Source organism: Dermacentor variabilis, chromosome 9 (genome assembly GCF_050947875.1).
Source record: "Dermacentor variabilis isolate Ectoservices chromosome 9, ASM5094787v1, whole genome shotgun sequence".
Classification (NCBI taxonomy): Eukaryota; Metazoa; Arthropoda; class Arachnida; order Ixodida; family Ixodidae; genus Dermacentor; species Dermacentor variabilis.
In genome coordinates, this window is record NC_134576.1 from 62,612,740 (window position 1) to 62,626,922 (window position 14,183).

A 14,183-nucleotide genomic window follows, 5' to 3' on the forward strand; every position below is an offset into this window, starting at 1 on the left:
ACACATATGTATGTATATATACAGGTTGTCCCACATAACTTGAGCCAACGTTTTAAAAATGAAAGGCACTAGGACGCGAGTTGAACCGAACGCATAATGTTGGCACTGGCCTAGAGTTACTCAGGCTATTTTTTTATTTTCCCCTCAATTAACGGATTAGTTGTGTTTCATTAATGAACTTTTTGAATATTGGCAGGAGACCCCAAGTGTGATACGCAAAGTTGTAGAGCACCTTGAGAAACCTCTTAATTGTTACCAGCATGACAAATCTCACGTGGCCCTTTTCTCCCGCGTTCCAAAGAAAGCCTGCGAAATATAAAAAAATACCACGTGGCGGAACGATAGCACACTTTATTGTGCTGTTCTCAAGCGTGCGATGGATGAACACGGTCGGCTGCAGCGAGATTGGCCCGCGACAGGGCGTTATGCCTGGTGTAGGTATCTGGGCATGAGGCTCTTATCGCAAGACGGTGCAAATGCATGCTGCACACAGGTGGTGCGACCGTCACTGCTCTCCGATAAAACCCCGCGCGCTCGCTTCGGCGGATTTCAAGAAGCTACCGGGTACACGGCGTCGGAGTTAGCATGCGTTAGAGTTGCTAAGGCGCGGCGGTTGCCACCGCGTCGGTCTGGCACACGACACCGACGCATATCTCAACAAATCGCTTCTGTTGCGGCGGGCGCCTCAAATGGCGCGCCGTCCCAACCGAAAGCCCCCACAGAGGAAGACGGCATTAATTTTTCTCAGGCCTCAACTTCCCCGAGCCCCGGGTATTTGCGAGAGCAGAGCGCCGCATAATATCTTCTGCTCTGATCTTGTGATTATCCTCTCAATTTATTGCTAATGTTTATTACTCCGATCTTGTCATTTATCATCTCTATCGATGCTTTGAGCTAGGATCTACAGTTCATGTTTTCCTAGCGCAAAGCGAGAGATTATTCGCTCTTCGGCAGCGCGCGCTGACGTTCTAGCCGTTCGGCGTCCGCTGCTTCCGGAGCGAGAACGGGCGGAATTTCACCGCCGAGTGCCCTGGCACCTCTCCTAACCTTCGATGTCCATTGCGCGAAAGGCCGACTGATGGACGCGCTCCTTGTTTACAGCGCTTTCCTCTCCCCTCCTCCTCTCCCACCTCCTGGCGCGCGCTGATTGGCTCGCCCGGAGCAGCGCGCACCCTCGCGGACGCTCGCTGTGGCGCTGGCGCCATTTGTCGGCCCAGCGGGGAACCTTCGCCGAGCGTGGCGAAGGTGACACTGACACCCACCACCACGGTTAACCGACTTTACGAGCCTCTAAATAGCCCCGCAGTTAAAAGACAATGACCATGAGGCACGTGCCTTTCAGTAACGCGCCCACTGGGCATCGTCGGCCCACTAACGATGGTTTGACACGCCGGTTTCGAAACTCTTCGCGCCGCACACAGCGTTATATCGGACGTGAAGAACTATTCTTTTGTCTTCTAAACAGTTCGCTTTTTTTTACCCCACGTGTTGATTTTTGAACGCGTTAATTTTGAACGAAAGTAGAGAGCAAAAATGGCCGCCTCCGGGAGCGGCGCGCGTGCTTGGAAAGACCGCAGATCTCGCAATTCCGCTGCGTTTGTGGCTGATTTTATCGATGGATCGAACAGCAGCGAGTGTGAGGATGCTGCCTTTTCGTCAGACTTTGACTCTGAAAGTGACGATGACGCAAGCCAGCCCTGAACATCGGCGGCCGCAGCCCGGCACGCCAAACTGTAGTGCTTGCACTTAAATGTTTGTAGTGGAATACCTGTCCAACGAAAAATCTTGATCTTTTTTTTTCAGAGATAGTGCGTATTAGACGGCTATACATTTTCTGTATCTAATAAATTTTGTTACATTTTCTTTTTCAGTAGATACAAGCGTGTCTTTACAAACTTTTAGTTTTATCCCCCAATCTTCATTCTGGCAATTTATATCTTATGACATACATCTCATCAATAACATCCTTATGCGTGAAAAGTGTTCATTCTGCTTTTTGCCTATGCATTACGTAAGATATTGAGTGCAGTAGCTTCTTAAGAAAAAATCTGGTGTAACCTACAAAAAACACCTATTTTTTCCATGGTAGGGAAAGAATTAGGTTACTCTGAAAAGACTAACGACATTTTAAATTAAATGTTCATTATTAATTTGAGAGCAGTTGTTTATATAGAGAGCTTGCAGGGCGTCAGAACTTATGCCATGCCAATTCTTCAAAAATCCCAAAAATCGCACGCAATGCGAGATATTCATCAAAATTGAAGGTCAAATCCAGGCAACATCGGCACTGAGGGCTTCGCGCTGCGCGTTTGAATGGTACCACCCGGCGGCAAAGCGTGACCCGACACACACTATGCAGGCAAAGCGTGACGTATTCAGTAACTGCTGCGACCGGCCGAGAGGTTCGGTTTCAAACGTCCTCGCGCTTGTCACGGGGCGTTCCGATCTATATAATAAGGACAGCGAGGTTGACTTTTCTGCGCTCCCGCGGCGCTCAGTGTCGATGTTGCCTAGGTTTACCGTTGAAATTTGATGATAACTATCTCAAATTAGGCGCGATTTTAAAGATATTTAAAAGATGACTGTGCATTAAAGCATGAAAATGTAACTGGCTTCAAATTTGCCATTGAAACAACTGCCGTTCGTTCGTCAGGCTTTCCCTGCAGCTAGATTTTTATTAGATAAAAGCGGTAAGCCTCTCCGCTTGCAGAAATTGCGCTAGTGGCTTAGCGAATTTGTCCGTCTGCCAGCGTATACGCCTATAACTGCCTGCCCGACCCTTTCTCAGCTTACCAGCTCTTAGCATCATTTATCGAGAAGTCGTCAATCGTCCTTGCCAGAGCCGCAACATGTGATGGTGTGTACGCTGCAGAAGCTGAACACATTTCGCCATTTCAGTGGGACTGCAGGGTTAGGCGACGCAAAATGTAAGCCACTCGCTATGTGATTGGGACAATGCGCTGTAGCACGCACTGTCTTAATCATATAGTGAGTTTTCTGTTATGGCCGGCTACAATTAGGTTCTTACGCAAAAACATGGTACCTTTTTTTATGCTGCACAAATGTGATATACGTGGCCATAACTGAACCGAACAAGTCCTAATTTGCCAAGATGCGGAACGGCTTGGACATTACAAGCTATAGGATAAAAGGTTTTATTCCAGTCACGTATTTCAGGGCGCTAAAAGTAGAACACGTCTCACAGAGGTGGACGCGATGTCAATGCGGCAGTGCAGTATAGGGAGAACGGTTGGAAGGGGGGTATAGAAGGATCATTTGAGCTCAACGGTGACGTCAACGACACCGAAAGCCAGGAACTCCTTGCAGACGACTTCCGCGTCGATGGTTTCGGTGACAGCCATTTTGGTCCAGTCCCTACGCTTCGGCCACCGTAGGCCGCCGGAAGGGACGCCAGCGCGAAGCACCAGGTTGCTGCCCTCGACCCCGCGAAAACCGTTGAGGGTCAGGACGACTATTCTCGTGGGCGGCCACCTGCAATAGACAACAGGCTGGGCGCCCTTCGCGTCGCCGACGTCCAGAACCAGCAGCTCGAAGACGACAAACTTCATGAGCGAAGTAGAAGAAGAGGCGAGGCCGCTAACGTTGGCACAATCGTAGAACAGAGCCGCTTGCATGCTGAGCAGGAAGCCGTCCAGCACCAACTGGTCGCTGCCGAAGAACTCGACCATGCGAGAGCCGTCTACCGAACAGGCCGCTGGCTTCGCTTTCGCAAGGCCCGGGCCACCGGTCGAGCACCCGCCGAAGGGCGCGGTGATGTCGGGAAACCTCACCAACAGTGTGCCGGCCAGCGCTTGGCTTTCTTGTCCAACCCTAGCTGGCACGGAGGCTCGTTTTCCGTGGGCTCCGGCCGACCAGCCTCGGTGGACCGAGGTTGATTCCGAGACGACGGATAGAGTAGCGCGGTCGGAATTAGTTCTCGGCGCGAGAACTGGTTCCCAATTAAGGAACACCGGTGCCCAAACGAGCGCGGGGTCGTGTTCCGTGGTTGGCGCCGTCGCGCTCTCGGAACAAGCGTTCGACTTGACGTGGCGCCATATGTCCCTGTGCACGACTCTCTGGCCGCACCTCGGACACTCGATCGTGTGGCAGGCGCACGTGAAGGAAAGGTGGTTGGAGAGAACGCCGAGCTTTCCTCTAAAGTCACAGCTGAGGCCGGCGTAGGCGCACAACACCTGTAGTGAACAAAGGGGGAAATTTCGATTACGCTGGGTTAGTTGCTCGACACTTTTCGTGGCGCCTATATTTCATGGCACACACTCGTCGGCGAACTTCCGAGCGCCACTGCGCAGTGTATACGCATACCGTGAATTCCGTAATTATGGGACAACGTGCGCAGGCGTACGTTATAGCTGCAGTCCGCGCGCAACCAAGACCGGCTCTGGTTGGTGGCTCTTGGCACATGCAGGGTCTGTTAGCTTCATTCATTACACATCATTTGGCAGCGCTGAAATACACCCGTTGCCTGCAGATGCGCTCCCGTTCAGATCATTTCCGACGCACTCAGTAACACGGCACACAGAATACAGAGCTCGCACATTCAATGGCCTCCGAGCACGGAGGACGATTCCGAAATTGGGGGAGCGCTCGCGAGCGCCCGCGGCATACCCACACCCAAGGTGCCCGAGAAATCAGATGAGCGAGTTATACACGTTTGTCGTGTAGCGTACGTGACAGCGCGCGCCTCACGTATAAGCACGTAATGCCGCCTTCGTGTTTGCTTGCAAGCTTACTGCAAGTACTCCGTATTTCGCGACCACACTATAGTACTTTAGCATTGCCAAGCGGATCCGGAAGCCAACCGAAAGACGTGAACAGGAGCGCGGCACTAACTGACTATACGAAGTTTCGATAAGGAAAGCGCGGTTGCTAGCCTTATCTTAAGACGATGCGCATCGTTCGCTACTCAGGTAAGATTAACACGCGCTCGTGTTGAGAACAATAGCGTAATCGCACCATCTATTTAGCGGCTCCAATTTAGTTCAAGACATCCTGGACTGCGGACTCAAGTGGGTGTTCCTGTGAACGAGAGCGTCTCAAACCCACATGGGCGGTTAAAGTAACAATGCTAAACAAATTATACTATAGCAGTGTGCTGGTCTGGTTGGTACATCACTAGGACGGGAACAAACAGCGCTTGGATGGGACGAAGGTTATCTGAAACGAGTAAGGTTGCAAACGCTGTAACATGCCTTAAATTCTTTATGCAGAGCGCTTTACCTGGTAATATTGTTCGGCCGCCGACGCAGGATCATGTCGTTCACGTGCCACACCATGGCATGTCGCATAAGCTATGGTAACACGTGAAAAAGCTTTCTGCAACTTCATGGAGGTATGTCGCAAGCTGTCAAAAGGAACAAACTCGCTGCCGTGTAAGAGTCAATAATATATTACAGGCGTGTGCGTTGCATGCATAGGTGAAATGAATATGTCACAGCGTACGAGATGCCCAAATCGAAATCACTGCGAATGACGTGCAATGCATTTCATTAAGGAAGGCTGCTAATTGCGAACACGGCGCGACGTTGCTCAAAGTTTTACCAGAAAAGCGGGAAAGGCCGGTGAAAAGCCGCCCCGATGGCGCCACTTGGTAAAGACGTATAGGTGCCAAATCTGCCCCGAAAAGTTACACAGTTGCAAGGTGCCTTTTAGAGCGTGTAGTGGTATGCACCGACGAGATTGAGGTCGCCATACTGTACTACAGCCCAGCCAGCACAGTGAAAAGCTTCGCGATACCAGGATACATTAATCTGCAGGAGCCCAGTGGGAAGCTGTGAATAGGACTACAAATTGCCTTCGCGACGTCACGTGAATATCATCCACGGATGTATAGTACTGCACTACGAACTCTGCGTCCATGGGCAGACCTTTTACGTACGCAGCTAAAAAGAACACTGTGGCCCAATACAGCATCACACAATGCGCCACCAAAGCCTTCGGAATTCCCAATTTAGACGTGTCACGTCACCGCATTGCCTCTCTGCTGAAAATGCCGTAAAATGCGTCGACCCAGCCTGCGTGCGAACACGGCGATCGGAAACTGCTCCCGCGCGACCTGGCAGTTTGCCGTGCGGCGGTGGCAATAAGGGCACGCGCGCGGAACAGGCCGTTCCAAGCAGCGGAAAGGCGCACTGGACGCGTCGTCACCCGCTGACCTCGAGATCGCCGAGGAGCTCGACGTCGCCGTCGACGAATGGCTGAGGTGGCGGCAGCCGGCATGCACCAGTGCCGGGGGGCTGAGCTTCGCCGGCGGCGACGGCCGCGTCGTCGCGGTCGCCCCGCGGACTGCGGGACGAGCTCAGCGCGCACTCGCGGCACACCACGTCGCCGCGCATCGCGTAGCGGGGCTCGGTCGCCGACACGGTGCGGCACTCGGCGCACACGAGGCGTCTGGGCGGCGACTCCCCGGCGAACAGGACGGAACGGTACTCCACGTCGCCCGAGACGGTCGCGACGGCCACGCGATACGGCTGCGCTTCGCGCATCTCCATGAGCTAAGGACTTGGCCGGGGCGTCACTGCGAGGCCAGGAATTGACGAGAAATCCACGACGCCGATCTCGATCCTCGTGGGACGCGGCGTGCGAAAGCTATTATAAGTGAAAGCCTGCGCCTGTACGCCTACTTCGTGCCGTGACGTCACACAGATAGCTATAGTTGCTCGATCTACAGCGAACCTGCCGATTCGATCGCAGGCGCCACGTGATTATATCGGTCCTGCGCATTTTACTGCCGCGCGGTACAACAAGCTGAGCCTCACAGTACTGCTGCCACGAGTGGAAGATGCTCGACGAAAAATAGCAAGAAGTGTTTATTTTTTATTCTGTCCATGCACGTGCTAACGACGTCATATGTTGTGTGATGTGTGCTATATGCTGCGTGTGTGCGTGCGTGCGTGTATAGGGGGCGAGACGTTATTGCGGTTCTTTTATTGTGATAACAATTATATGCACACTCCTGGCGCATTTCTACCGTTGGCGTCGCCGTGAGGTTCTGTATAACGTCCAAGGGTAATAAAATCGTCGCCGCGGGCAATGTGCTGCATGTGCGAGTGAAAGCCTGAGAAGGTGCGTCGAAAGCGATCTGCGACGTGGCCAAAGTGCGCGCCCGCGCGGGCCTCATCTTCAAAACGATCTCCGATGTTTGCAGAGTGCGCGTAGTGCCGGTAGCTTGGCATGCGCTGTGCTTTCTAAGTTTCGTTCGCATACAGACGATGGCATACAGACCGTGAAGGCACAGCCAGCGCAGCTAACATCTTATTTCTGTGAGCATGTGACGTCAAGTTAACGCGTTCCTCTTGGTGTTCGATGACTGTACAGCTTCAATGAGATGCGAAACTTGCGACAAGCCGATTATACGACACAGCTTCAAAGCGAAGCCTTTCTTTGGGAAGCCTCCAAGATTTTCCTGACCATGTCGGGTAAGCCGCGACAGGACTCTTACGTGCATAAGAAAGTTTTAAAGATAAACTTTCCTTGCCTGTTCCTTCGACTTTTCCGCGGATGATGGCTGGCTGTTGTCTTGCAGAATACGTGGGTCACCTTGAAAGTCATACCATCGCCATATTTGCTGGCTCCTGGCTAGTCGATTGACCGTTACCGGACATAATGCAAGCAAAACACAGGATATAATGCGAATCGAGGCGGCTCTTGCCGCGAGCACATGGGCCATGCTGAAGGTATATGTCATCACGCCATCGTAGTCATACCATACTGTCATTCCTCCTAGCTCTTGCTACAGTCTTGAACGACTGGTCGGTACCGGACATAGTGCAAAGAAACACTGCATATAATGCGAATCGAAGCGGCCCACGGCGGCAAGTGATGCACGTAAGTGCGGACAACAACACCAACATGCTGTCGTTGTCATGCAGTCATCGTCATTTTATCGACATGTTAATTGTCGTAGCAATTCCACTGTCGTCATTGCAGCACCTCCATACCTCTGTAGCAGCGTCATCCTGCTGTCACTTCAGCTCCGTCACGATGTTGTCGTCATACCAACGGCATAATTCCAGCATTGGCATCATATTGTAGTCGAGCCGTCGGCGTCGTTATTACTTCGTCGTTACTCAGGCATCACATCCAATGGTCGTTATGCTTTTGTCATCATTGCATTGTGGTCATACCGTTGTGGTAGTTCAATTATAGTCATTTTGTCGTAGTAATTCCCACTGTCGTAATGCCGTCCTCGCCACTCCGGCTTCGTCACAGCATTACAATCGTTTTAGCATCGCGAACCCACCGTCGTCATGCCGTCATAACATCGGTATCACCTTGTCACATCATCATCATCATCATCATCATCATCATCCCATGGTCGTCACATCATCTTCGTCATTCCGCCGTCTTCATGCCGTTCTCACCTTCGCACCGTCGTCATGCCGATATCGCTGCTTATGAAAACGGACGTTTGGGCGAGTTGGTAAGCTATATCTGAAACAGAACAGCGCGTATTTTGACAGGGACAACGAGGGAAACACAACACGGACGATCGCTGGTCCGTGTCGTGTCTCCCTCCTTGTCCCTGTCAAAATACGCGCCTTTCTGTTTCAGATATGGCTGCGTCGTCGTCCTACGGGAATCATATTCATGCCACCGTGGGCGTTCAGCCGTCCTGCGTGGCATGACCAAGTGCAATGAGCTTATGTTGAGCGAGGCGCTTCTCACCGGGTCCTTGTTCACACTGACTGCCTATTTCTCGTGACAACGGAGCTGTATATGGCTAGGATCGCGGGATTTCTTCAAGGCGTATACATCGTCGAAAAAATCTATGGATCATCTATAGCTCATGCCCCCAGTGGCGTAGCCAGAAAATTCGTTCGGGGGGGGGGGGGGGGGGGAGGCTCACGCTGCAGCTCGGCCTCCTCCTCATAGAAGTTGTCGAGGGATCAAATACATGAATAATAACTGCATTGCCATTGCCAAAGATGCTGCAAAAGAATTCTTGAACGCTACGCATTGTCAAGACAAGCAAAATATTTATTATGTCATAAAAAAACGTACTCGTATGTCCCAAAAATTGTGCCCGAAGTTATGTCAACGCTTCGTTGTTGTTGTTTTTTTTGTCTAGTTAATAAGTAAAAATCACACGAACTTAAGAACTGTATCACTTCGAAACCAGCAAAGCAGCGCATGCCGCTGATATCAAAAATGTAAAGGTCATGAAATAAACAAGTTGAGGCCAAATATTTTTATCATACTTTGTCATTCAAGAACCTTGTTTACATTTTTGCAGATATGCAATGGCCAAGGAAAAATCACAATGACGCTGTCTTTTGTTCCAATGTATTGCGTAGGAGCAGCTGTCACCGATCATGTATATTGAGTAATTGCACCGAAATTATAGTCGCAACGGAAAGCACATATAGAAAGCAAGAGTTCTGCAAAATATACGAATACATTAGCAATGCGAAGATACAATGGACTATACAAACGCAAATACAGAGCTTGACAAAGGCCAAAAAAGTGTCACTGGAAACAAAGTTCACTGCTCGTATACACAGAACCTCGCAACAAGATATTTAAATTATGTATAAGTCTTCAATAAATCTACGTATCTGAGAAAAAGTGCTATATATAATGCGTCATACGAGGCAAATAAACATGTTGCGCAATCACAGATTCACAGATCACAGAATCCTAGCCCCCCCCCCCCTTCCACTACGCTTTCATTCGCACATACAGCATGCGGCGAGCGGTCACGATGTTATCGCCCTTCGAGTTTATACAGAACATGACGGCGACGGCAGGAATGCGCCTGGATTGTCCATATAGTTGCTATAGCAATAATATAATAAGAGTATCCGGCAACTGAAGCGAACCATGGCCCATTACTTTCCGCAAAAGAAGAAGTAACAAAATCGAACTTTCACCATGCGACAAATCGCTGCGCCGCAAGATGTCTTTCTTTTTTTCTTTTGTGGGGCGGGGGGCACCGAAACGAAAAAATAAACTGCAAGGAAAGCATGCTGGCCACAATGGAATGCCTACTTTGGGCACCTAACATGATGCTTTACATGATGATATTTAGCGCGAAAACTCGAAAAAAGAAAAGAGAGTCAAAAGGAAAGGAAATTTGACGAACGCTACGCTTACAACTGTTTATTCCGAAAACAGAGCATCCTATATATACACAAACATGCAAATGCGCAAACGCATAAAACACGCAAAGAACGCCAGTCAGACGAAGGTATTGTTAACACTTTTTTTTAATGCTTAGGAATCTCAATGCCGAATCATAAAGCGTATAAAAAAAGTTTGACTCACGCAAGCTAGACAGAAGTTTGGATATGGTAGGCCTGCAACAGTTCACGCGCGGTTTCGTTCTTGCTTCTGCCTAGGATCCTGACATTCAAAAACAGTGGCTCACAGTCGGGACAAGACCAGCAATGCGCAGAGAAGTGCGCAGTCGTATCCTTCTTTAAAATATTTGCGAGCTCTCTCTTTCGGTCGTTGAAGCGACGCACAGTTTGCCCCATGTAGCACTTGCCACAGCTGAGAGGAATCGGTGAGAGGAATTCAGTGGAGCAATGCACGCAACGCTTAACGTGCTGTACTGTACACCCGTTCGTAGCGCCACCCGTGATTCGGGTGCAGATAGGGGCCAGCTTTTTCGGGGCGGAGAAGAGCACTGGTACTCCGTATACCTGTTCGCTACCTTCTTAAGGTTGTTGTTAACCCTGTGAAGGTACGGGACCACTTGTGCCTTTTTTTCGAGCGTTACGCTTTTTGTTGCCTTTCAGATCTGGAGCAAAGTTTCCGCCAATGACACCAACACCGAGCGAAGGCAGCCGGCTTTTAAAAGCCGCTCAACCTGATTGTCAAAACTAACTTGATCCTACGATGGCACGAATTTTTGAGCGCGGACCCCAGGCAGGTTGTTGCAATCCCTCGTTTTACAATTTTCGAGAGGGAGGAATCGTATGGTAACAGCTCCTTTTTAGCGCTTGGTGAGTACAGCACCAACAAACATGTTTCAAAATGTCATATTTAAAAACTGCAGCACGTTGTCAACCGGAATCTCGAGGGTAAAAGATAGACCGTCGCCGTAAAGCTTAAAAGGGCTTAAAACCGTGTTGATTTCATCATTGTCAGTGTTCGTCCAAAAAGATTAAAAAATCGACTACGTATCTGAAAGCTTCTTTCACATGCGGGTTATTGAAACCGTTGTCAAGGGTTATATCCATTTCAGAAAGAAATATGTCACATAGCAGAGGCGCTAGGCACGAACCAATACAGATGCCCTTCTTTTGTAAGTATAGTTTGTTATTGTCAAAAAGAATAAAGGTAATTTTGAGATAGCCTTCCTATAAGGCCAGAAAATTGGCAGAGCTAAGACCGATTGCGTTGTGAAATACCGTTTCACCACGCGCATCGATGCGTGGTTTGACGGCAACAAACAATTCACGATGCGGAATAGAGTAAAATAATTCCTCTATACCCACAGAAAAGCCAAAAACAATGTTATGGTTGACACGAAAAAAAAAACTGATGATATCGTCGGAGTTAGTAACTAGAAAAGGATCATCGACTTCTGAGTTGCTTGAGGCAATTCAACAAAAATCGACTAACCACGAGTTGCCAAGTGCCACGTTCACTAACGATAGACCTTAAAGGGGTATCCGGTTTGTGCGTTTTGTCACTAAAAACGCAACGAGCTAGTCATTTTGCTTTGTCCTATACTTTTTTGCAGGTTCTTTAGGCTGTTGTCTTCGCAGAAACGAAGAAAATTTTTCCTCCCGCGTGATGTACTTGAAGTAGGTTACAATACGACGAGTTGAACACTTTTTGTCCCCACAACTGCAATTCGCAGCCCTTTTGTAAATACAATCGGCGCCCTCAAGTAAACACGTTTTACACTGTTCCGCTTCCGCTTTTGCCGCCATACTTATATTCACTGCAGCTAATTCATGCGTTATTTTTATTTCCATTTGGGCACCTAATGTGGCTACCGAAGGAATATCGAAGAAAAAGTGATACGCTTGGTCCACAGGGAACCACAGGCATACTGCTCGCTATCCTACGCCGGCGAGGCAAAATTTTCCGAAGAGGTTGCGCTCAAGCTAACGCGTTGCAATCCGTCGAGTCCCCACAGCGATGGCGGCGAGCGACAATAGTTTCTTTTTCTCGTCTGCTGGCCAGAAAGTGCTCGAAACTGTGCCAGGCCAAAACCCATTCGGCCAGAGAAAAACGAACGCGAATCGAAGTCCGCCGCGCGGTGGTCGGGGCAACACGAGAAAAACGCATGCGCTCTGGCTGGTACGGCAGCCCGCGGGTAGCGAGAAAAAAAAATATGAGAGAGAGAGAGAGAGAGAGAGAGAGAGAGAGAGAGAGAGAGAGAGAGAGAGAGAGAGAGAGAGAGAGAGAGGCTCAATGTGTCATCGCAAATAAAAGTTCAAGTAGAAAACTAAATAAGAACGTAGTTACCTTTGCTCGGTTTAGTGTCTTCACATGGATGCTTTGGCGCAGGTGAAAAATGTGTTGATATTCTTTTCTGTGGCATGACGTCACAAATGAACCACAACAACGCTTCGTTTCATCGGACCTCGCTGCGTTCTTTGTCAACTTGTCCGAGTGTGTTCATTTGGCTTGGCTCGTTGTATGGTCCCACGTACGATTTCAGAAAAGTCAATGCACCTTTGGCCTTAAATGTTTATAACATTAAACCCACAAAGTTCCGGAACGGGAAATCTAAAGCACGACTTTGGAAATGTCAGTGCACATTTCGCATCAACAGTTTGTGAGAACTTTATACCCATAAAGTTTCCGAATTGAAATCCATGCGCTTTATAGATTCCACAGCCTCCGCGAGGTACCGCGACGAGCCCACTCGCCATCGAAAGCCCTCGAAACTTTGCACTTCGTTGGGGCTCTCTGCGTTATGCGACTCCGGGTGTATGGGCGTTGCCATGAAATCCCGCCCGAGTTCGCAATGTTCGCGGCGAAATGTCTTTTTCAGCATTAAAAAACATAAAATCGAGAATGATTTCCGGCGCCGTGGGTTGTTTTGGTTGGCGGTGCATGACAGCACGAAAAAATTTCGGGGAGGGGGGGGGGGGGCTGAAGCCCCATAAGCCCCGCACTCCCCCACCTACACCCCTGCATGCCCCCAAATTCAATTGCTCATACCCCCGTAAGGCAGAGGCTACAATCACTCAGGAAAGTGAAGCGAACAGCGCATACATTCTTTGGAATCTCGCATACAACTGTTTGGGTCTGACCGCTGGTACGATCTGTTGGGAACTCGGCGCTGACGCCCGTGGTTGTACCTGGGTCGCAAGCCCCAAGGGTAGCGTTGGCCTGGCGGCCTGGGGTACAACTGGAAGCATCCGAAGGTCCCGGCAAAGCATGAGTCGACTGGTAACAACGAAACAAGTTGTTTATTTTAACATCGCAAAGAGTTGGCGGTCAGGTTTGACCGTAGTAGAGAGACGGGAGAGCACTTCACTCAACAGAAGAAATCGGAACCCTCCTTTTGGCGTCCGGGGGCAGCTGTTTTTATACTCTCGCAGTTGAGGGCAAGAAGGAACCCCTCAAAAGACGAGCACGTGAATGTACAATGGGCTAATGGTGACGCACACTGTCGTAGCGATGCCGTAGCACCATGTCGAGCACGATCTCGTAGCACCCTGTCGTGGCGCTGCCGGTCGGACACAATGACTGTAACGAGAAGATGGTCCCTGCTTTGGCATCGCCTGTTTCGGGCATAATGACTGGAACGAGATCCCTGCTTTGGCATCGCCTGTTTCGGGCCCAATAACTGGAATGAGATCCCTGCTTTGGCATCGCCTGTTTCGGGCACAATGACTGGAACGAGATCCCTGCTTTGGCATCGCCTGTTTCGGGCCCAATAACTGGAATGAGATCCCTGCTTTGGCATCGCCTGTTTCGGGCACAATGACTGGAATGCGAGGATGATCCCTAGGCGGTCGCCTCGCCGCAGTCGCGCCTGGAAACACCTGGCGATGAGTGTTGCGGTGACGACGATCGGGCCAAAATGTCCGCCGCCCCGCCGCAGTCGCGCCGGCAAAACCACGTGTCGCAGGCGAATCGCAACAGACCGCCCCGCCGGGGGAAGGAGATCCCGATGGACAGGGGACTGCATCCGCTGTCCGGAGGGATGTCGCTCGATGATGCTCATAACCGAAGTCGGGCGTCCCTCGACG

At 50.1% G+C, this 14,183-nt stretch overlaps 1 protein-coding gene across 1 annotated transcript; it reads right to left on the reverse strand.

The window, feature by feature from the left end:
• Positions 1-3,141: 3,141 nt before the first annotated feature.
• On the reverse strand, positions 3,142-6,600 carry LOC142592738 (uncharacterized). The gene is made up of 2 exons (XM_075704348.1): positions 6,174-6,600; positions 3,142-4,193 (listed from the first exon to the last, which is right to left on the reverse strand). Exons 1-2 carry the CDS (start codon positions 6,507-6,509, stop codon positions 3,273-3,275), a joined length of 1,257 nt encoding a protein of 418 aa, XP_075560463.1. The 5' UTR covers positions 6,510-6,600; the 3' UTR covers positions 3,142-3,272.
• Positions 6,601-14,183: the final 7,583 nt, after the last annotated feature.